This window comes from Gekko japonicus, unplaced genomic scaffold, assembly GCF_001447785.1.
Source record: "Gekko japonicus isolate JY-2015 unplaced genomic scaffold, Gekko_japonicus_V1.1 scaffold354, whole genome shotgun sequence".
NCBI classification, from domain to species: Eukaryota; Metazoa; Chordata; class Lepidosauria; order Squamata; family Gekkonidae; genus Gekko; species Gekko japonicus.
The window spans coordinates 240678-265747 of NW_015161415.1; the positions used below are offsets into that span (position 1 = coordinate 240678).

At 41.7% G+C, this 25070-nt stretch overlaps 2 protein-coding genes across 2 annotated transcripts in view; one reads left to right on the plus strand and one right to left on the minus strand.

Annotated features, from left to right (window-relative positions):
- The window catches only part of OGN (osteoglycin), a 19748-nt gene extending 6712 nt beyond the window's left edge, over positions 1–13036 (plus strand). The window contains exons 3-7 of the mRNA XM_015427606.1: positions 1738–1828; positions 5150–5308; positions 8435–8637; positions 10480–10575; positions 11638–13036. Of these exons, the coding sequence (XP_015283092.1) occupies positions 1738–1828; positions 5150–5308; positions 8435–8637; positions 10480–10575; positions 11638–11808 (720 nt within the window). The 3' untranslated portion in view covers positions 11809–13036. The remainder of the gene's footprint in view (positions 1–1737; positions 1829–5149; positions 5309–8434; positions 8638–10479; positions 10576–11637) is intronic.
- Positions 1–25070, minus strand: part of CENPP (centromere protein P) — a 236413-nt gene that overhangs the window by 199630 nt on the left and 11713 nt on the right. The window contains exon 6 of the mRNA XM_015427619.1: positions 16097–16193. Coding sequence (XP_015283105.1) covers positions 16097–16193 — 97 coding nt within the window. The remainder of the gene's footprint in view (positions 1–16096; positions 16194–25070) is intronic.

Consider the following 25070-nt stretch of genomic DNA (forward strand, 5'->3'; position numbering starts at 1 on the left):
TTCCCTACTCCTTTCTCTCCTTCCCTCCCATCTACCAACCTACATTTTATACTCCTTCCCCATTTTTAGCAATATTGATACTTATTTGCTACATTTATACCCTGCCTTTCTCCACAATGAGGACCCAAAGCAACTTACATCATTCTCTTCCCCTCTAGTTTATCCTCACAACGACCCTATGAGGCAGGTTAGGCTGCGATTGTGTGACTGGCCCAAAGTGATGCAGTGAGCTTCCACATCAGAGTAAGCATTCAAACTGGGATCCCACAGAGCCTAATCTGACCCTTTGACCACAAAACCACACTGGCTTTCATCTAGCAGCTACTGTTGAGCAGCAGTCTTGGTAGCTGGGCGTGAGTGAGTCATGGAACTCACATGGTATCAAGTTGCCCAGTGGTTGCTTCCAGGCCTGGCCCCAATGAGTTCTCCCTCAAAGGCCAAAAAAACACAAGGCTTCAACTGGTAATTCTATTATGGTTCTTTAGCAACCCCCACAATGGCTACTGCAGGAGACATCTGTTTCTTAAAGGTTTGTTTGGTTGGTCTTGAATGTTCATGGCTCCAGTCTCCAAATTTGGCCATGTTGATAATCTCCCTTATAAATAAAAGCCGAATGGTAGTGGCACTTCTCTAGAACATTCCACACGCTCCAAAATCAGTTCGCTCTCTGATCTGTCTATCAGAGGGTCTCCCTATTCACTGGCTGCTTTGCCTGAGTCCTGCCTCCAACATTCTAAACATTTTGCAGTTCCTCTCCCCCCCATAGCCAGTCAGAACACAGGGGTTATTTGCATATGCAGCCTCATTGGCCTCTGCCTCGGAACACAGAGGTCGTTTGCATATGCGACTTGATTGGCTTTTGCCTCTAACATTCTAAACAGTTTTCTGTTCTGAGGTAAAATGTGTCCAATCTCCAGGTGAGGGCTGGAGATAACTCAGAATTACAACTGCTTTCCAGATGGCAGAGATCAGAAGGGCTGGAGAAAATGGTGGGCTCTGTATCCTTATATGCTGCTGAGGTGGCCCCGGTATGACAGCCAATGTGACGTAGCAGTCAGGGCTTCAGAGCACGGGAGAGGCTGCAGGTGTGTGTGGGGTGGAAAGCTGAAGAGTGAGGGGGAAATAAAGGTAGGTTGATGATTGGCTGGGCAGGAGATAGGGTTGCCAACTCCAGGTGGGAAATTCCTGGAGATGTGAGGGATGGAGCCTGGAGAGGGTGAGGTTTCAGGAGGCGTGGGACCTCGGACAGATACAAAGCCATAGACTCCACCCTCCAAACCAACTATTCCCTTCTGGGGAACCATTGTTGCCAATCTCCAGGTGAGGGCTGGAGATCACTCAAAATTACAACTGTTCTTTAGGTAGCAGGGATCAGTTCCTCTGGAGACACTGTGGACTCAGTGTCATCATACCCCGTTGAGGTCGCCGCAGCGAATTGACACTGAGTGTCCAAGGCCGGGGCACCCGCCCAGAGCCTCTTTATAGAGGCCATTGTATTTATTTCCACAATGGGCCTTTTTCCTAGTTAGATATATTAATAACTAGGAAAAAGGCCCGTTGTGGAAATAAATGTTATGGTAGCTTCCATTTACTGTCTATATTCAGTGTGAAATATCACTCAATACACATCAAAAAGTTCTAATATAAGCTTTTATTGAACCATAAAGGCTTGATCATTGCTATTATTGAACAATACATTAATACCTGTAATGTGTTTTTTAATCCCCAATGTAAAAGGAAAACAATGGTATGATCATTTTCCATGAAAATGAACTACAAGTCCAGAGAGATGAAGAAGCACCTGAAGCGTCACCAACAAAAGATACAGGTAAGTTTTCACCATATGACAATACCATACTTAAATAGAGAAAACAATGTCTAAAAATGCAACATGGTATACACACAGCATACATACATAACTCACAGGACAATTAGTTATTTATTTTGAGGAACCAGCAACTGCTACAGGAGAGCAGCAAAGTGCAGTGATTTCTCAGTCAATGTCCCCTCCACTGTCTTTTTACCTATGTCTGACACCACTTGCCAGAAAAACAAGGACAGTTGGTCATTATTCTGCAATAGAAATCAGGAACTCAGATGATGCTGAGTTCAAAAGATACTGTGTCAGACCATAGGCTTCTGGCTCAGACAAGACAAAAATGGCTATTCAGCCTTTGAAAATATAAAAGCCAATGATTAATCAGACATCCCCCTACTCTAGCTGAACGGAAGAGATTTGCCTTACTTTATGCTGATGACAGTTTTGTTATCCAGAACCCCTGTTGGCCTTAGAAGGACATTGAAGGCATTCAGTCACTATAGTAACACGAACAACCTAGAGATTAATTACCAAAAGACTAAAATCATGTATTTTGGTAAGAGACCTAAAGTTAGGGCTTGGAGCATCAATGGCCATAAAATTGAGGAAATCAAATCAGTCAATCCTAAAAGAAATCAACCCTGACTGTTCCCTGGAAGGCCAGATCCTGAAGTTGAAGCTCAAATACTTTAGCCACCAAATGAGAAGGGAGCACTCACTGGAGAAGACCCTGATGCTGGGAAAGATTGAAGGTCAAAGAAGAAGGGGACGGCAAAGGATGAGATGGTTAGACAGTGTCATCAATGCAACGAACATGAAATTGAGCAAGCTTCAGAGGACAGCAGAAGACAGGAGGGCCTGGCGTGATCTGGTCCATGGGGACGCGAAGAGTCAGACTCGACTGTGCGACTGAACAACAACAACAAAAATGAGTTTTAAATATTTGGGTGTGACGATCCAGTCTTCTGGGGCGAGGAAGGCCCATCACGATTACATGGCCAATATAGGTCAAAAATCGGTACAGGCTATTCTAAAATCCTTCTATAAAAATGGTGGGCAATATATTGCAGCAGCCCTCAGATTATATCAATCCAAAACAGTCTCTCAACTTCTGTATGGGATGATGTTAGGCCCACCATCTTCATTTTTTGCCCCATTAGAAAGAACTCAATCGAAATTTTTAAGAGCAGTATTTCGATTCCCCAGATGTGTATTGAATGCAAGCCTGTGCCTAGATTCCGGTATGATTAAATCAGAGGCTAGGATAAGCCTCACATCTATTAATCTATGGCTTAAACTAAACCATTCCTCCCAAGACCTTACATCATTAATGCCCTGGAATGGCTTTTGATCCACTTGGTTAAAGACAGTCTGTCACAAACTGAATATGCTAGGCATCTCCCCAGAGTTTCTCTTTAAAATGCCCTTAGGTCAAGCAAAGGCCCTAGTCAAGCAAAGGATATTGGATACTGAAAGGCAGGGAAACATCAGCAGAGTTTCAAATTTTCTGGCATCAAAGAACACTAGATACATTGTAATTCCAGCAGCCTACTTATCCCTGCTAGAGGTCCCATCCCACCGCAGGGCTTACTCTATGGCTAGATGGAATATACTCCCCTCTGCGGTAGTGGAGGGACATTATAGGAGGATCCCATTAGCAGAGAGGGTTTGCCCGTGTGGAGCACGGAAGGTCGAGACAAATGAGCATATCTTGCTTCACTGTTGTTTCTACCAGGAAATCCTCTTGAAGATTATTGCACCCTTGCTTGGGATGTTTTCTGCCTGCTCTGAATCTGAAATTACGAGGAAGTTCCTTTCAGACACAAATCCTCAGCTCACACTCCCCTGTGCAAGATTTCTTGCAGCATCATTCAGAATTCGCAGGGAATTAACACAGAATGTAGCTGAATCATAAAATGTAGATGCTTTGTTTAATCTGTTCTGTGATTTTAAGAATGCATAGGCCACTCAGTAATTTTAAATACTGTGTATTTCCTAAAACTTATCAGATTCATGTACATTGTTGTAACTGATCTTGTGCTGGTCACGAACCATAATAATAAATTTGATTTGATTAATCAGACCCTTTCTCATCACTAATCACGCCACACAGATCTTTGATAACACATAGATTGCAAGAAAAATAATGTAAGGCTGATATGATGTTAAAATAGCTGGCCACTAATTTGACGTGATAAGTAAGGTAAGAGTCCACAGAAGTAAAACTGGGTGGTATCACCCCTAGACAGCAGATAACCCCTGCCATTAGCAAGCTCCCATCAAAAGATTATAACCATCTTTCCTTAGATATGACTACCATTTTTTCCTTGCTGTTTTCTGTTTTATCAGTTTTCCTCATTATCATATTGAAAGCTACTTGAACACAAGATGTTGAACTGAATTCAAAATCCTATAAAGTATTATAATAGTGTTTCATAAATGTGTTTGATTGAATGGAACTAACAGGCATCTTTGAGGGTATCAAAGAGAACAACAGAATGACTGCATATTCTAATACACACACATATCTCTCCTTATATATAAAAGAGTTTTGGTGTCCCTCCTGCACCCGCTCCTGCAGCCTTTTGCTCTCGCCCCTGCCACTCTGAAGGATCCCCTGGCTGCACTGGCTGGCTCCCTTGCCTCCGTCCTGCCCACAGAGGTGTCAAGCCTGCACAGAGGTGGCGAGCCGGCCAGCAGTGTCTCTGGCTCACTGTGCTCTGAGCCACCCAAGGGGACGGGCACTTTGGTGGCCAGAGGGTGAGCAGGCCTACTGGGAGAGGTGGGGAAGAGGCGCAAGAGCCCACACATGTTCAGAAATGCCACTGTTAAGGCGGGGGCAGGGCAGCAACTGCTGCTGTGGCAAGAGACTGCCCCGCCGCCAGCAGCCCTGTCGTCGTCGTCCTGGGCAGCCGAGGCGGCTCTGACACCGCTCCACTTTGTGCCCTGCTGGCATCACCAGCGCCACCGCCGAACACACCAAGAGGCCTCCCTGATGCAGCCCCACCACCACGCCAAGACCCTCCTCCTGTCCCACCCCAGCAGCGGGAGCTGGGATGCAGGTGCCGGTGGAGCAGCTGTGCTCTACCCACCGCTGGGCCTGGGGGACGAGGGTGCCGCCGCCCCTTCTTCTCCCAAGGGGGGGGGGCTGGCAGGCGGCGGCCCAGCCAGAGCTCGTTACATTTGTCTCCGCAATGGGCCTTCTTCCTAGTATATATATAAAATGCATCCTTGGAATATATTGTTTTCACTTCCTAAAAGTTCACCTCAGACTCACTGTCATTTTTAAAAATTTTATGCTTACATAGAAAATTGATTATATGCTTTCAGATTTGCCTACTTGTTTGCTGTGCGTTTGTTTAATTGGTTCAGTTTACTGTGAAGAAACAGATATTGAAAGTGTTCCAGCTCTGCCAAAGGAAACAGGCTACCTTTATGCACGATTCAACAAAATCAAGAAGATCAAAACCTCCGACTTTGCTGACATTCGTAAGTACATATTTAGAATTAACTGAGTAATACTGAACATTTGGGTGAACAATATATATTGGTTATTTTCTATAAAATAAATTGCATATCATTCTAAATGTTTTATTTGCAATTACTCTTTAAACAATTTCCATGCAAGCTTCCAAGATGATTATAAAATAACAGAATGCGTAATGTTAACGTCACAGTTCTAGGGTTGCTAGGCAACCAGCATGACACTGAAGGGGACGGGACATGGGCATATGACCAATGCTGCAATATAACTTCCAGGAAAACTTGGAAGTGATATCACAACTCTGGTGTAGTGGTTAGGAGCGCGGATTCTAATCTGGGAGAACTGTGTTTGATTCCCCACTCCTCCTCATGCAACTGCTGGTGTGACCTTGGGTCAGTCACAAGTTCTCTCAGAGCTGTTCTCTCATAAGCAGTTCCTGAGAGAGCTCCCTCAGCCCCACCTACCTCACAGGGTGTCTGTTGTTTGGAGGAGAAGGGGAAAGGGAAGAGATTGTAAACCGCTCTGAGACTCCTTTGGGTAGTGAAGGGTGGGGTATAAATCCAATATCTTCTTCTTCTTCTCTAGGAATTGGCCAACACTCTATTGTAAAGCCATACAATTTGAGACAATTGCTAGAGCTGATGGCCATGACAATTGCTAGCAGCTGATGGCCATTTTTTAGAAAAAATAATTTTTCTCCTGCCAACATTCAGAATGGTGGCTGGAAACACCAGATGGAGGTAGAGGATTCCCTAGGGCTGGCAACTTTACACAGGTCAATTATACAGATAACCTTTTCTTATAAAAAATTCATTGTGCAATGTGAACCAAGGAAGAAATTAAAGGAAACAGGGTTGGAAAATGTAGTAATGAACCGCTTTTAAAACTTTTCATTTGTTTAATTGTAAATATTAAAAAATATTTGAACAATTCAAGTGTGGCTAACACATCAAAATACCATCTAAAAACAAAGAATGCTATTTTTTCAAAACTGTTTGATTCATATGCAAATTCAAGCAGATTAAATCAAGTAAATTACTACATGGCTTAGGACAGGGTATCTGAAAGACCATCTTCTCCTATACGTTCCTACATGGGAATTAAAACCATGGGGAGATGCCCTTCTGACTAACCCACCAATTAAAGATGCTTGTTTGGTAGGTACATGAGTGAGGGCCTTTTCTGTGGCAGCCCCACAATTATGGAACAACTTCCACAATGAGGTGCACCTCGCCCCCTCATTGCCAATCTTCAGGAAGCAGTTGAAGACAGTTTTATTTAGGATTGCATTTTGGTATTGTTGCATTTTTTGTGTGTGTGCGCATTACCATGTCTAGAAGTCATGGCGGCTTCAGCAATTCCTACTGGGGCATGGAGGACGTTCAGAGAAGTGGCTTGATAAGCCTGTCTCTGCCTCCCAGCCCTGGTATTTTTTTTGAGGTCTCCCACCCAAATACTTGCCAGGGTCGGCCCCGCTTAGCTTCCAAGACCTGACGAGATCAGGCTTGCCTGGGCTATCCATGTCAGGGCCTTTAGGAATGCATTTTGACAGATTTAGCTTTTATATCATCAGTCTTAATTGGAGATTTTACACTGTGATTTTTATGGGTGTTATAATCAATGCTCCCTCTAAGCTGTGGAATCTTGTGAGCAAAAAATCTACTTTGTGAGCTACTGGCATTAAAGTTTTGAGGAAGCAATTTGGCGACTGCATAAATTAGTTTGCTCCGGGGACCATCCTTCCTGAGTTAAGACAAAAATGTGTTAGCCAGAGGCTTAAAAACTGTGAACTAGCTCACACTAACTCAGCTTAGAGGGAACACTGGTTATAATTGTTTTTATTGTCTTTTTATAATTTTATTTATATTCTAAGCCACCTTAAGTCCCACAAGGAAGGTGGCTAATAAATGTTTTAAATAAATATCAATAGGTAAATTGTCTGACATGTTCAATAAAATTTACAGCCCTTGCTGAGGAAGCCAAGTTACCATAAAGTTTTCCCACCATGTAACACCATGGCAGTTTGTGCAAAGATCAGTGGGAAGGGAGAGATATGATGATCTTCATTGATACCTGGTTGTGTTTTAAAGGGGATGAGTGTACTAGGGTTGGAGACACAGGGATTTTAACCATCAACACACACTTGACAGAACCTTTTCACTGTTGGATAATCTGGACACAGCATCTGTGTGCATGGGTGGTATGGTGTACTTGGTCAAATGCAATGGCTGTGCTGTTGACATAAGATTACAACGGGCCGAGCGCCGAAGAATAGATTCTTTTGAACTATGGTGCTGGAGAAGACTCTTGAGAGTCCCTTGGACTGCAAAAAGATCAAATCAGTCAATCCTAAAAGAAATCAACCCTGACTGTTCCCTGGAAGGCCAGATAATGAAACTGAAGCTCAAATACTTTGGCCACCAAATGAGAAGGGAGCACTCACTGGAGAAGACCCTGATGCTGGGAAAGATTGAAGGTCAAAGAAGACGGGGACGGCAAAGGATGAGATGGTTTTTACAGGATAAGTTTTTTTAGCATTATTATTGATGGGTAAATTCAAGATTAAAATCATCAGTTCAATAAAGGAACCAAACAACAAGCGACAGTTTGAACATCACAGCTAACTACAGTTATCATACAGCATGGAAAGGAATAAGAAAATGAGCCTGAGAAGAGAGGGATACAAGAGCATGACCCCATGAAGGTGCACCCAGTTGCCAAACCACAGTTCGGTGACTGGCTCTGTCATATCTGAACAGAGACAGTATCTAACTAGCAGAGAAGACTAATGAAGACCTTGAGCTATAAATCAGATTGAAATCTTGCCTCTGCTGAGAACTTGCTGGGTAGAATTACAGAAGCCAGTCTCAGTCCTAATCCCTGCTATATGAGAATAATAATACTTACTTGTTTTATATATATATATACTTACTTATATTATGGGTTTATAGTAAGTATTAGAAGAAGATAGCCTGAGAAAAACTTTATTTTACAACGTAGACACCTTTATAAATATGACTAAAATACAGTCCATTCTACATAAATAAAAATTTTAAAAATTAAATTATGTTCTGTTTTAATCGCCAACTGTATAATATTTAGTATTATTATTTTGCATGTTTCTTTTCAAGCCACCCTAAGAAGAATTGACTTGACTGGAAACAATATAGAAGAAATTGAAGATGGGACTTTTGCAAAGCTAACATTATTAGAAGAACTTTCACTTGCTGAAAATAGGCTGCTCAAGCTTCCAGTTTTGCCTCCAAAGCTAACTACCTTTAATGCAAACCATAACAGAATTAAAAGCAGAGGAGTTAAAGCAAATGCTTTCAAGGTAACAGAAGTATGGTTACAATTAATTATGCAAGACAGCAGTTTATCCCTCAGTACTGAATAGTCAATATCACTGTAAGTCTTAATTATTTCAATGGAATCTGCCTTTAAGTAACTACACCTCAGTTTGAACTCTTCACCAAAGGGAAATATTACAGGTCAGGGGTATCTTCCAGTTAAGTCCATTACTATCTATAGTAATAGGTAAAATTCCTGTGGTGGGGGTGGAAAGTACATATTGGAATATCAAAATAAAGATAAGCTTAGCCTGCAGCTTACGATGTGGTATGCAAGTAAAAGTTTTTAAAAATCCATCAGATAGGTCCAAGCCTTTCACTATGTCTAAATTAGATCACTGGATCCCAATTTGTATGAGTTGCCTTATTTATTCACCATTTTATTTTTTCCATCCTGTGCAAGTTATTGGCTCCTTTACTTCCCTTTTCCTGCTTCTGAGTCCTACATATACTCCTTCCTAAACCTGAAGCATCCTTCCAGTTTCCATCCTTTTCAAAACCTACTTTTTGCAAAATCTTCCCAAGCCAGCACAGCCTAACCTTTTCTAAAATTTCTTTCTCACGTTCATTTAAAGTCTAAACTTGTTCAGTGAGGCTTACTCCCAACTGAATGGAAATAGGATCGCAGCCCTAACATATAAATGGTATAAGTAGAGAGCATGATGCTTCCATTATCTACCACGTTTGCATTGGTCCACCATGAAGTGCTGAATAATAGCTTCGAGGAATATTGCTATGGCACTACTATGGACACTTAAGGATCTTCACTGGTAGGAATTTTTAACACTTTATAAGGCAATGAAAGTCTCTAAAAAATTACTCATGTGCCTGTTGTGAAAACTTTCTGTCCTATTACTGAACTTTGCTGTATATTATGTTTAAATACCAAGGAATGGAAATATACCTTTAACTCAGCCAACCTAGCTCCCTAGATCCACGCCATGGTAGCATCAAATGCAAAGCACTCTATATGCCACCATTCTACAGTCACTCCTTTGGATGACGATCAGCTATCAGGCTCACTTCAAGGTACTGGCTATCACATACAAAGCCCTTCTCTGCCTTAGACCTTCCTATCTGCACGACCCCTTCTCCTCCTATGTCCTGCCACAACAACTTCACTCATCTGAGCAGGACCTTCTGCAGGTGTCATCCTGCAAATGGACAAGATCAACAACTACACATACATGTGCCTTCTCTATGTTGTGGAATGGCCTGCTTGAGGAGGTCAGGAAGGTCCTCACACTTCTTGCTTTCTGCGATGAAAAACCGAATTGTTCAGGAGGGCATTTTTATAAAGGTAGCAGAGCTATATTATAATGCAACAGTTCAAGAAGGTTGCATTATAATATAAAGGGAGAAAGACGACTGGGTATAGTACATAAATTTGTTTCCTGCACATTTTATCTTACTTTCATGACATTGTTTTCTATCTAAACAATTCCATTTTTGCACTGTTAACGTAACATTCCTAATACGCTTTGTTTCATATTTCTGTAAACCTACTCCTATTACTGTGCTTGTCAGATGTCTTAGTCTATTGATTGCACTGACTTACATTGTGTAACCTGCCTTGAGTGTCAATAAGAAAGGTGGAGTATAAATAATGTAAATAATAGATTTACTTTTACATAACATAGACTACTGCTCAAAAGGTTGAGAAGGTAACCTGATAAGGCAATTAACAGACGTATGATTCTTGTTAATAGACTGCAGACTCGCTACACAAAAAAGTAGATATCTTAGTTAAAAGCAATCTTTCAAAATAATCCAGAAACAGCCTCCATAATTTTCTTCCTTCTATCTCTCCACTTTTTTTCTTACAGAGGCTGACCAATTTATCATACCTCTACCTAGCACACAACGCACTGGAATCTGTTCCCCTTAACTTGCCAGAGAGTCTGCGTATTCTGCATCTTCAGGTCTCAAAACTCCTTTCTTTAATTGCTGTTGTGCAACACAAACCAATGCCATTGTAAATTACTTTAAAAAAAATGTTTTACCAGTTTTTCTAACTATACAAAATGTCACAGTACAGGAAATTCACCATTACCCAGAAAAAATATATTAATGCAGAGTATAGACAAAAGATTCACAGATTTTGGGTGAATCCAGACTAAGGCACAAGGATTGCAACCCATGGAGATTGATTTTTCCTACCTACCTCCTCCCACAGCAGCCTCAAATGTTTCCCCAGTCTCGTCTCAGGGGGGGGGGGATTCCTCTTCCCCAAGAACAGGATTCCAGGGGGATTTCAGGAGGGGTAAGGCAGGAAAATCACACTCTGTGGGCAGAAACTCATATACGCATGGAAACATCTAGTCTAGATACAAGCCTTAGATTAAGACACATGAAATTGTCCCAGTGTAGTATTAGAGAACTATGCTCTGTTTTTGAACTAATATTTATACATATTAAGTACATATTACTTTGTTGTGGCAAAGGCAGGTGTCCGAAATCCAAGGTAAGTACATCCATAACCTTCAATGGGTAATATATGGGATTGGATCCACCAGAGGATTTCTGCAGATGGAAGGGTATTATTTGTGCTGACGCCTCCATCATACTGTTCCCAGGAGATCCCATCTCCCAGGAACAGCATTCAGTAAACATTTGGGGCGGCAGTGGAAAGAAAGCAAAGAAGTCATACTCTGCAGCTAGATATCCCAAGGAAATACATGTTTTATTAGGAACTCCTATCTGTAGTCTATAACAGTTTGCAAATGTACAAGAAAGATGCTTCCTCATCTACATGTAAATTAAAAAAAATTCAGGATACCACACTGGAACAATTTAGTAGATAGTGTGTGAGAACAGTTACCGCAAAGCCATGCATTTGTTAGAAGGTTATGGAAACAAACCATACTCTGTAGTATGTGTTTGCATACCTCTTTACAAAAATATTAATTTATGTTACTCAAAAAACACGTCTTAATTAAGTTTGGATAGTCACCGTTTTCAAATTCACTCTTTTGGTTTTACAGTATAACAATATAACGAGCATCTCAGATGACACCTTCTGCAAAAACAACAATACACGTTATGTTCGTAATCGCATGGATGAGATACGAATGGAAGGGAACCCAGTCATCTTGGGAAAGTACCCCAACGCGTTTATGTGCTTGAAAATGCTGCCTATAGGTTCTTGGTTTTAAATTGCTAATGAAACTGGAAGTGGTAAAAAGTAGGTAAAGATGGCAATTATACCACTGTTTTAATGTATCTCCATGTTAGTACCTTCCTACACATATTCAGACCTTTTAGCAGTTATAATGTATTTAGTTCTACCTTAAGGAACTGGGCAAAGTTACACCTTTTGATTTAATAAGCTTGAGCCTTTTTATTTCTATAACATAGATTCAACATGAGACCAGTAAAAATATTCTTTATGCATCAGAGCCAACCCTTTTCATGTGAACAAGAAAAAAATCATGTTAGCACTGCAAGAGGAATAGTTTGATCATTCGATAGATCCGTTGTATTCTTATAAGTCTAACAGTACACTTGCATGATGTAGGAAGCAAACAGTGCAAATATAGGAAAATACAGGGAGCTGAAATTGCTGAACTAAAGAAAGTCTTTGTTATTTTGTTGCCAATGCAAAGAATCTGTACTTAGTATACTACTGTTTTATAGTGGGCAGGTCCACAAACGGTAGTAAGGGATACCAGCAGGGGGATGAGAAGACACACACATAAACCTTCTTCTGTGTAATTAGTAATTTTCCAAAATGTTGGTGGTAACATCACTGTGATTGCATTAAAGAAGGAGGAAGACAGTTGTGAGCCAATCACTATTGAAGGTTCAGTTATGTCAGGCTAGACATGGAGTAGCACTGGAAAGGGGGGCAGGTATAAGAATTACGGGAACACAGAAATGACATATATAGGAGCTAATGTGAAAGGTAAAGGATGGGGAGGGAAGAAGCAACACAGACAATTATGAACTAGAAAGCTATATCCAATTAATGTTCTAGTGATGGGTGCATGGGGCAGAACATCTAAACATTTAAGAGGGAATACAGTGATCCTGATCCTACTGAAAGTCAGCAAGGGATATTTATTATCCTTGCAAATACAATGGCATTATTAAGATTCATATTTCTGTTTAACACCAATCAAATTAACTACTGAAATAAAACAGATCAACAAGTCATAGACATGGAAAACGCTCAGCTTCAAAGACTTTTCATTATATGGTTATCAGAAAGGTGATAAACCCAAAACATTCCTCTTCACAACTCATCACAAAACAACTGGATTATGCTACACTTCAACAAGGACATCTCAAAAAGTTCTTCAAGTCCATTTAGAATGGATAGATCTTCTGAAAAGGAGAGCTAGCCATTTAAGAAACACTGAGTACATCCTTTAGAAGTTTAAATAGTACTTAACACTAGGCTACGATCGTACGCACTTACCTGAAAATCCCGTTAATTGTTCCCAAGTAATCATGTTGTCTACAAAGTCACCTTTGTGAGACTTTTACTGCAGATATGATATACCTTTCCTTTAACAACACTATTTTGATCTCGGTTATGATGAACAGCCTGAATTGAATCAGCTTCAGACTGATTGTTGATATGGTCACTTAGGGAATTACTCAACAAATCAAGTTCAGTACAAACGTAAGTCAGTTTCACCACAATAGTCAAAGTGCTTTTGCCTGCAGTCCCAAGTCTTCTTCAGAAACAACGTATTTGTCAATAAATTATGATCATGCTCACTCTCTTTCTATATGTTTGATTAGGCATTGGAGACTATTCTACAACCTATGACATTATGATGTAACTATGCTACTTTAATAATATTATGTATCAGACCTCAGTTACATGATGATTTTATATGATGTGAAAACTTAAAATATTACTGTCTGACTTTTAGTTTTGCTAGCATTTTTTGTTTTGTTTTTGTCATTATCTAGAACGCTAAATGCCTGACAAAACAAGCTGTCATAGGAAAAAAGAGTCAGGCTTTTCTGTCCCCTTTGTAAGTGTCTTGTCTTATTTGGCTGGCTATGATAGTGAAGTTTTGTTTCTATTAGCTTTCCCTTGCCAAAAGAATGGTAGCGCTTTGTTCTGTCACCCATCACCTTTTTCTATTTTTGCTGCTCACCTTTCAACCTACTGGAAATTTATGAATTCACACCACCTTCTTCCTCCTCTTTTCATATAAACTAACTTCACATGATTGCCCATTTTACCAATTCCACCATGATACACTAAAACCATTGAGGTGCCTTCAGGGAAATCAGCAACAAGTCATAACAAAACTCTCAGACACTAATCTGAGGATGATCCCAAAGTGGGATGGTTTGCCAAGTATTTCCCACAGCTCATACCAGAATACCATGTTGATCTCTTGTGGTAGAGGATAATTGGGTCTAGAAGCTTAGACCTTTCAGGCTATAAGTCTACAACTCAAGCCTGTGACATTACTCAAAGTTGTCCACTTTCTTTTTGAATTAATTGTTATTCTTGCAAGCAGGGCTGTTTTTCTGGGGGAACGCACTGGAACAGAGTTCTGGAACCTCTTCGACAAAATTATTTTTTAAATGTTTAAAAGTTCATGAGTTTTCAGTATACAGATTGAAAACTTAATTTCCCTCTTGAGAGTTCTGGCACCTCTTTTTCAAAAAATAAAAATAAAAAGCCCTATTTGCAAGCATTCTTACATTCTACAGTTCCCAGATCTGACTGGCTCTTCACTCCAGAATCCTGCTATTGATTGCTTTCTGCTCCAGATCAGTCACCCAAGACTTCCTTGTATCCCATATTCCTGTCCTTGCAGTAATAAAAGACACAGAACTCTTCCTTTTAAACCAAACTACACAAGCACATGAGCTACCTTATACTGTCAGACCATTGGTATAGCAAGGTCAGTATTGTCTACTGTGACCGACAGGATCTCAGGCAAAGGTCTTTCACGTGACCTACACTCCAATACATCAGCTATGACCATTTCTCAAAAGTGTGACCTGACTATGGTCATCTATATTCTGATAGCATTCAAGTTAAATTATTGCAATGTGTGTTACATGGAGCTGCTTTTTAAACTCCATCTGGTCCAAAATGCAGCAGACAGGCTACTGTCGGGGCAGGGAGCAGGGATCATATCACCCATGTGCTGAAAAATCTGCACTGGCTGCCTGTTTGTTTCCAGGCACAATTGAAAGTGTTGGATTACTAGCAGACAACTGGAGGACTGGACTGTATGGGAGGAGGTGGTCTTTCAAGTAAAGATTCTCTTCACAAACCCTGTTTTCTGCATCCCTGCTTGCAGAGGTGAGGTGGGAAGCAACCAGAGAAGTGGATTTTTCTGTGGTGGCAGACAACCCACCTGAGAAATGCCCTTCCTCTTAAAGTTCACCTGGTGCCTGCTCTTTTTTAGGCATCAGGCCAAAACATTTCTTTTTACCCTGGCTTTTAATTTAGAGTTTGTTTTTTTTAAATAAACTTTTTTTACAGCCTACTTATTTACTGTTATGACCAGCTTTTCCCCCCAATAGGGGCCTAAAGTGGCTTACATCATTAACTGTCCACTTTTCTATTTTATCCTTATAACAGCCACTCTGTGTAGAACACTAGGCTGAGTGAGTGTCTGGTCCAAATTTACGGAACAGGTTTCTGTGGAAAAGTAGGAATACAAAACTGGGTAACCCAGATTCTAGTACAACATTCTTACCATTACACAATGCTACTTCTAGGCTGCAGATTGTTATATGAGAAGAATTATAGGCTTCTAAACATTATGCTTTGTATTGGCTGGGTTTCTAATAGCTTGTTAATTTTAATTATTTCATGCTTTTTAATGATTTTATCATGTTTTGTTTTGTAAGCCACCTCAAGCAAGGTCCCTGGAGTGGCAGCATATCAATTTTCTAAACAAATACCCATGAATGTGTCATGTGAGCAGGGCTATAATGCCAGTAGTAATATTCTCCAATAGTCCAGGAGAAGATAGCATCCAGCTTAATTTAAAAAACATACTCCTTTTCATTATGTTCTTGACCAAATTGTCGATCACTTACATCGTCATAACATTCTCCTACAATATCTGTAGGTAAGCTGTTTTACTCCTTCTCATCTCTGCTATGTTATAGATGATCTTTTCAAAAGATACCCACCAATTAGCAATATTTTTATTTTATACACATTTTTACTTCATATAATTGTAGATAGTGAGAGGATCCAACTCCCAGCCAAGATGATCGTAAAACGTTTTGAAGCACCAAGTCATTCTACAAACAGCACAAAATCTAGCATGTGTAAATTTGTTACTGTTTTACCCAAAACTCTGCACACAATTATGCAATGGAATGCACTAAATCAATCAACATTACAAAAACAGATGCATCAAAGTTCATTCTTTTTGCTTATTTCATAATTCCGCCAATAACATTGTAATAGGAAGCTTTAGAGAATGTAAGATTTGAACACACTACCTTGAAATGGGATAGAGTACATTTCCGATATTCACACCACTCAGAAAAACAGGAGAGGCTTTTGAAAAACAGCAAAAGATTTCCACTCTCTTCAACTCTGGAAAACAATGTATAAAGTTTTGGGGTAAATAATAAATCTTTCTTTGGTGCACACTTCTTTCTAGATTATACAGAATTTCTATTGGAATGAACCTTCCGCATAATTAGATTACTGTACAATAAAATAGCATTTGGTTCTCAGAAGTGGTAACTATCAGGGCTGGATTTTTGTGGAGGATTCCATCTTGGAAGGCCTGATGAGCTTCCTTTCCCATACTACAATGCTTATATGGCCAGATTTTTAAAGGATCTACATACAGTCTCCCCAGTCATTACGCATAGGCTTCCTCTATCAAACTCTTGCCACTGAAGAGGAAATTAGTGGAATATCAGTTATGCAGTTGGTGCACACTTTGGCTGATTGTGCCAAAAGGCCCTTGACCTCAAAATTCAACAAGTATCTTTATTTCAGCATCTCAGTAATTACAGGATTTGTTTAAAGCTAGAATCTTCTGCTCAGCACAACAAATGAGGGCCTCAGAGTTAAAAGCACCTCATTTATCAGACACATTTACCACAAATACCAGCAAATGCAATGCTTTCAAAATCACAACCCTACAAGTTTTATCATACCCTTCCAACAGTTCTCTCCCATTGTTTTAGACAAGTAAGACACAGGTGCTCCGTTTGATCTGGTGTCGTGACGGTTCAACAACAGAAACGGATTTTATCTGCACGATCACACAGTCAACATCTGCCTCCCATCCCCAGCCATTAGTTTCCGGCTCAAAACCACTTTAACCGGAGTATTTTGTTACCAGGTCCCAAAGTGGTGTTTTCTCAGCTCTCCCATTTAAAACTACATTTTCCCCCTAGGTGATCGCTCCTCCGGTGTCAAACCACTTCCGGTTTAAACCCCCTCCCCGCTCGAAAGCTGCCCGAGGCTTCCGCTTTTTGCCCGCCATTTTTTTTAATGCATTGGCGGTGTGTGCATAGGAGGAGCTCTGCCACTGGATTTAGAAAACCGGCATTTAAACGGTCACTTGTTTTAGCGTTTAGATGAGTTCGGGATCTCATGGAGGCCATTTTCAGGTCAAACGTTTAAAGGAAAGTTTTTGTTGGAGGGGTTGTATTGATTTGCCCTGGTGGTTCTGCGCATGCGCCATGGTAGTTTTGCCCCCCCCATTCTACGGATGAGTGCCTATGTGCATGCACAAACTGAGAAAAAAAATTAAAAAGCCGTCGACACACGCTCCTGCGCATCAGTAGTGTAGATAGTGGGGGGCGCTGCGACTGCACAGTAAAGTGGGATAAGGGAGGTAAGTGTGATCACAATTATCCAGCAAATATAATCCGGTCAGAACTGGAGCAGTTTAACCCGCTCTCAGCATGCCGTCTGACCGCACCCAGAAACACACATTAAAACATGTGTATAAAGATATAAGTAACTACAATTTGGTCTGCGCTTGGCCATACCACTGTTCTTCCTTTGATTAAAACCAATTTGTTTTTCAATTTCTTTATGTTCCTTTCATTAAAATTCCATTTGCTAAGTTCCACTGCTGGTCAGTCAGAATAAGCCTAGTCGCCAAGGCAAGGTATTACTAAATTAATAGCACTGCAACTTCACATATGAAAAAACCTGTATAAAATACAACCCATGCCATTTTTACCAAGTTTAATAAGCAATTTTTCAGAAATTTATTAAAATGATTTTATTCTGCCTCATAGCTACAGGTTATTGAGCTATTATACAAGAATAATATTATTATATAATCCAATAAAACCATCATATTCAGTAAAACTACCAGCAACAAGTAATAAAAGCAGAGACAGTCAACATTTTAAAAACATTTTGGATTAGAAACATATAGGAACACTACACTATAAATCAACATATAATTTAGCAGCAGGTTACAAGCACAAGCAGTTAATCAAAAACAAAAAGCAAAGCCATAAACAAAGAGGGGGGGGGATGGATGACTAATCACGAAATGCCAGGGAAAATACAAGTTCTCCCAGCTCTTATCAAAGTTTTAGATCCCAGAGAGGCAGAGACATGACAACAGGGTGAAAGCCTTGTGGCCATCTCCAGTCAATGGGTCTCTGATACGGCTTAGTACTTCAACAGGTTCATACAGGAGGAGGTGATCCTGCACTGAAATCCCAGGCTTTAAAGGTTAGCATCAGCACTCTGAATTCAGTTTGACAACTAAGTCACAGTTATGGCAGCTTTTTCAGAACTGTTGAGGTACATCAACCCTGCTGCAGGTTTCTGCACTAATAGAAGTTTTGGAACAGTTTTTAAAGGTAGACAGAAATCAATCGTAGATGTTATGAGTGTGGTAGAACAACCCCTCATTCCCCATGTTACCACAATGAGAACATGTATCACTGCGACAGTGTTCCCTCTAAGCTGAGTTAGTGTGAGCTAGCTCACAGTTTTTTAGCCTCCGGTTCACACATTTTTGTCTTAGCTCAGGAAGGATGGTTCCAGAGCAAACTAATTTATGCAGTAGCCAAATCGCTCACTCACAACTTTAATGCCAGTAACTCTCAAAGCAGAATTTTTGCTCGCAAGACTCCACAGCTTAGAGGGAGCATTGGCGACAATATGTTGTTTTTACAAGAAGCAGTTAAATGAATAAACAAAGATGGTTAAAAAGACACATCCATCTACTGAACACAGTACTCTCTTTCAAAAAGTTATTGCTGAGTTTGTATCCAAGCAGATACATCACACACACAAACAACTTATTCAGCTGTAGTAGCAACTGCTATCACCATCCTCCACTCACACCCCACTGATGCGAAATATGTAAGTTCTGCAGTGCTCAATTGAATCCAGATGTGGACACTACTGATAGACTTAAATCTCAGATGATTACTAGACAAAAGCCAAGTTAAAACTCCTCACAGTACCAAAAAGCAACTTTGGGAAGAATTGTGTAATGAGTAGGTTTATTGTGATAATGAAATGCAGGCATATCTAACATGAATTCTCAAAGGGCCATTTCTGAAAATATTTGCACCTTTTACACATTACTTTGGATGTGGTAAAGTCATCATGAAATAAACCTATCACATGAATTCTATCAGGTGACAGCTGCCAGAATACAAATGTTTCAGTCTCAGCAGGTACCACATAAAAATGAACACATTGGCCTGGATCCATCTACACTAAGAAAATGTCAAAGCACTTGCATTTTCTTAAGGGGCAGCAATTTTTGCTGATTTCTACCCTCTCCCAACCCACTGCAGATAACCATTATATTGTTCCTGAAGGTCAACTAATCTCCAGGAACAAAATGGGGAGGGGAGCTCAGTGTCCTTCAGTGGGAAGGGGAAACCAGCAAAAATTGAAGCCCTTCCTTAAGAAAATTTAAGAGCACTTCCTTTTTTTAACTGAATGGTAAAATAAATGTCCTATCACCTTAAAATGAAACAGTAAATCATTTTGCATAAACCAGTATTAGCTACCACTTCTCTGAGAGTACGTCTTAAATTTGACAGCTATAACAATGCGTTAGAATGTTTCCAATCTTTTTTATAGGTGACAGGAACGCATCAGTCATTCTGCACAGCTACTGGCAGAAAACAAACCATCAGTTTGGCTATGAGATATTAGAGCTGAAACAGAACTGAAGGAACCAATAGTCAGAAGAGAAGAGCATGGGAGTAGAGCAAGCAATCTGGCATCTTACACTGTAATGATGCCGGACTTTATTTTGCTTACAGTATTGAAACATTATCTTTGTTTTTATCCTCTTTGTGTAATGGGAGCATGCACTTCGGATTTCCATTTGATTTGATCTGAAAGGATGGGAATAATTATTCCAGGAAAACAATATCTAAAAAACAAAATTCAAGAACCCTGCCTTCTCTCAACAAATGAATAAAAGCTTATATATATCAAGATGGGAGTAGAAAAGAGAAAGAGTCCAGCAGCACCTTATAAGCTAACAAAATTTGTGGTAGAGTATGAGCTTTCGTGAATCACTGCTCTTTTCTTCCGATACTGAAGAAATGAGCCAGTGACTCACGAAATTTCATCCCCTACCACAAGTTTTGTTTGTCTTTTTTATGTGTGGGTATTTTGGAGTGTGTGTGTTTGGAGGCTTGGAAAGCATGGTGACTTCGGGCGACCCTTACTGGGGGATCGGCTTGATAGCCTTTCTCTGCGTTGTGAGCCCCAATATTCCTTGGAGGTCTCCCTTCCAAGTAGTTACCAGCAGTGTTCCCTTTAAGCTGAGTTAGTGTGAGCTAGCTCACAGTTTTTTAGCCTCCGGCTCACACATTTTTGTCTCAGCTCAGGAAGGATGGCTCCAGAGCAAGCTAATTCATGCAGTAGCCAAATCACTCACTCACAACTTTAATGCCAGCAGCTCACAAAGTAGAATTTTTGCTCACAAGACTCCACAGCTTAGCGGGAACATTGGTTACCAGGGTTGGCCCTGATTAGCTTCCAAGTTCTGATGAGACTGGGCTGGCCTGAGCTATCCAGATGAGGGCAAATATTGTTAGTCTTTAAGGTGCTACTGGACTCTTACTCTTTTCTACAGTTTATATATAAATGGTAGTCCAACCAAAATTCACAAACAAGGAAAGGGAGAATATTAATTCAACTCCATTTTTTTCCTTTCCTTATGTAGTCATATCGACATCTCTCTCTCAAAGAGACAGCAGTAATTTCAGGTACTTCCCATCCTCAACATCACAAAAGGGTAGGGGAGGAAATCTCTGAGTCTTCAGCCTAAGAAGGCATCTCTTTCACTAGGCACCTCTTTCACTCCTGCAATTACCTCGAATTTCACCAGGACCATTTGTGAGGCTGTTTTATTTTAAACGCACCTCCCCTCATGCCTTCACACTCCACATGCATGTGTTGAGTTCTCCCAAAAAGAGCTCTGTTTCATAATGATCCCACCAACACACACAGCCTCTTCTCACCTTAAAGACCCTGACATATGTGGTCCAGCTAACATTCGGAAAAGACAGCTCCACTTCCTACTCTTTAGTATCTTTCACAAGTCATCATTTCTTACAGCATCTTTCATCTATCCCTTCCTTGGCCCCTTTTTCTTTCATTCTTTCTTGGAGACCATGTGGCAATGTTTGCTGCATACTGCAACCACTACCATTTCTCATGTCTTTAGCTGAAAGCCTCTAGTTAATAATATGAATAAACAATAAACTACAAGAGGAGGAGGAGGAGGAGGAAGAATAGAAATTAGTTTTGTAACCCACTCTTCACTACCCGAAGGAGTCTCAGAGCAGCTTACAATCGTCTTCCCTTCCTCTCCCAACAACAGACACCTTGTGAGGTAGGTGGGGATGAGAGAGTTCTGAGAGAATTGTGACTGATCCAAGGTCACCCAGCTGGATTCATGTGGAGGAGTGGGGAATCAAACCTGGTTCTCCAGATTAGAGTCCGCTGCTCTTAACCACTACACCAAACTATCATTTGCTGTCCAGGGCTTTTTTTCTGAGGGAACGTGCGGACACGGAGCTCTGGAACCTCTTTGCCAAAATTCTTTTTAAAATGTTTAAAAGTACATGAGTTTTCAGTATACAGATTGAAAACTTCATTTCCCTCTTGAGAGTTCCGACACCTTTAAAAAAAACCAAAAAAACACAACCCTGGTTGTATCATTAACTGTATATCACTGCCAGGGATAAAGGGCCCCAGAGCAGAAGATCCCAAAGTCTGCTGTATCATTAACTGTATATTGTATATATTATATACAATATCCAGCTTTCTTTTACCAATTACCACAAAATGTCTATTAAACTGCTATTAACCTCCTTTCAGTATTCTCCAGTTATTAGAGGTTAGCTTTTTGTTCAAGGTAGAGTATCCATGAATGGTCCAACTAAAGGCTAAAATGGGAGACCTATGACTGGATCAGTGTTCCCTCTAAGCTGAGTTAGTGTGAGCTAGCTCACAGTTTTTTAGCCTCCGGTTCACAATTTTTTCTCTTAGCTCAGGAAGGATGGCTCCAGAGCAAACTAATCTATGCAGTAGCCAAATTGCTTGCTCACAGCTTTAATGCCACAGAATCACACAGTGGAATTATTGCTCACAAGACTCCACCGCTTAGAGGGAGCATTGGACTGGATATCTTTTTTCTTACTAAAAACAGCCATTTAGGGCTGCCAATTTGATTGGGAATCAAGCCTTGTCGGAAGAGGAATGAGGTGGGGGTGAGGGATTACATATGGGAGAAATTAAGTGAGCAGAAAGCTACCAACGTGTTGTACTGCGATGTCGAAGACCCAGACAGGACACGATAGAGGTTTATAAAAGTATACAGGGGGCAAAGAAAGCAGACAGAGGCTGCGGTCACACGGAACAGAAGCCACACAAGTGAGACGGAAAACAGGCGGAGTTTCCAGGCGCGATCTCACCAGCACATCTGGGAAGCGTAGCACTCCCGTGGCTCAACCGAGGCTTCCAGCCGAAACTGCGTGGCAAAAAACTAGTACCTCAGAGGTACTAGTTTCCGGAAACTGCGGGGCAAGGGCGGGCGTCTGATTGCGTTTCCGGTGGCATCCGGCGCCCGCCCATGTCCCCTTGCAAATAAGGTGTGTTTTTTTTGTCCAAGTCTCTGTGGATGCGCACGCGCACCCAACGGAGCATGCGCATTTGTCATGTACACACAAAAACAAAACACTTTGCCGCGGCGCGCGCTTCTTCGTTGCGCGCCGGCTTGTCCTGTGATCGGCACCTCTCCCTTGCCATGGAACCTCCACGGTACCTCCACAGGAGGTCTGATCGTGTAACTGCGCAGTAGTTTGCCCCAGGGCAAACAGCCACGCTTCTCCCCCGCAGTTTCCTGCCCGTGTGACCGGGGCCAGAGAGAACTTCTTTGTCCTCTCCAAAATACCCGCACTCAGGGTCACTCAATGAAGTTGATGGTAAGTAGATTCAAGAAGGACAAAAGGAAATCCTACTTTACTCAAAAAGTGCCAGAGGATGGCCACAGGCATATATGGCTTTAAAAGGGCAACAGACAGGTATATGGATAGGTCTATCAGTGGCTACTAGCCACAGTGACAAAAGGAAATCTTGACATGCAGAGACAAGGAATCCCTGAATACCAGTGTCAGGAGGCAACATCAGGTAAAGTCCTCAGCCTCTGTATGGTCTTGCTGGCTCTCCAGGGTAACTGGTAGGCCACTGTGTGAGATAGGATGCTGGCTGGCTGGACTATTGGTCTGATCCAGCAAGGCTCTTCTTATGTTATTATGCTGTGCCTGGTAGACCAGCTCCAGAAGTTGGTGCTGGGACAAAACTGCTCAGCCCCATGGCATTTAAAATATGGGGTCCTATTTTTAACCTGCTTTGACTGGCTCACCGACTGCAGTCCTCCCTTGAGAGGCAGGACTTGGCCACAATTATTCATGCTCTGACTGAATCTAGGTTGGACTACTGCAATGCATTCTACATGTGGCTGCTTTTGATGAGTGTTCAAAATCTTCAACTAATTCATGATATAGAGGTTAGGCTGCTATCAGTTTCAAGTTACGGGGATTACATCTCAACAGCTTTAAAAGCTCTCCACTGGCTGCCAGTCAGCTTCAATTCTATAACATAAAAAGCTCTACATAGTTTGAGATCACTTTTGTAAAAAACTGTTCTCCCAAATGAACCTGCCTGCTGGTTAAGGCCATCATCAGAAATCCCACTCTGTGTTCTACTAACAGAGACAAGATGACTAAACACCAGAGAAAGCATTTTTTCAGTAGTGGTGCCTAGGCTGTAGAATTCACTTCCTAAAGAGGCTTACCTGGTGCCAAGTGTATGATCTTATACGCACTAGGCAAAGCCTTCATTCTGCTCACACCTTTTAAGGGCCTTATTTTCTTAAATGTTTTAAAGCTGCTCTACTGTTATGTCATTAGTATTTTATAAGATTTTATGTTGCATTGTTTTTATAATATTAAAATAGGATTAATTTTATCTGATGTTTCAATCACTTTTATGGTTATCATATTTATACAATACTAGGAATAAGGTCCGCTGTGGAAATAAATACAACAAGCTCAAGAAAGAGGCTCTGGGTGGGTGACCTCAGAGTTTACCATTTTCTCCGGGGGAACTGATCTCTACCATCTAAAGAGCAGTTGTAATTCTGAGTGATCTCCAGCCCTCCCCCTGGAGATTGGCAAAAATGGTTCCCCGGGAGGAAATGGCTGGTTTGGAGGGTGGACTCTATGGCTGTGGTGGCGAACCTATGGCACGCGTGCCAGAGGTGGCACTCAGAGCCCTCTCTGTGGGCATGCGCACCGTCACCCCAGCTTCCTAGGCGGCCACCGATTGGGCAGTTTGAATGGAGGGCAGGGGCCATGCAAAGCAGACATCGAGCCAGCAGGGGAAGAGAAGCCGCCTGCGCCCCGCGACTCCCCTTCTCCTCCAAGGCGGCTGACCGCGACGAGCAGCACCAGCAGCAGCCTACAGGAGGGAGCACCTGCCCGAGTGAGTGCGCCTCTCTGCACCCCGAGCCCCGCCTGGCCGGCGCCTCGCCTCCTCCAAGCCTGCAAGCGAGTATCCCTCTCCTCCTCCTCCGTCCCGTCCTCTGCCAGCGTCAGCATCATCGTCTTCGTCCCTGGGAGGGGGGTGGGCAGCCCGGCCTCTGCCGTCTTCCCACCGCCACTCCCTCCCTCCCTCCAGCATGCAGGACTCTAGGTCAGGGGGCGAGAGCGGCTCCTCGGGGTGGGTGGGTGAAGACATGGGCATCGGCGTCGTTGTGGGAGTTGCAGGTCTTCAGGCTTGGAGGGGGGTTGAGGGGGCTTGCCATCGCCTCCTGTCTTCTGCTTGTTTCTAGCTGCTGGCATGACCAGGTGGGCGCCTGTTTTGATTCTTTCTCCTGGCTTTTCTGTTTGCCGGGGGGGCTTGGCGGGGGGGGGGGGGTGCTGGCTGCGATCGGCTCGT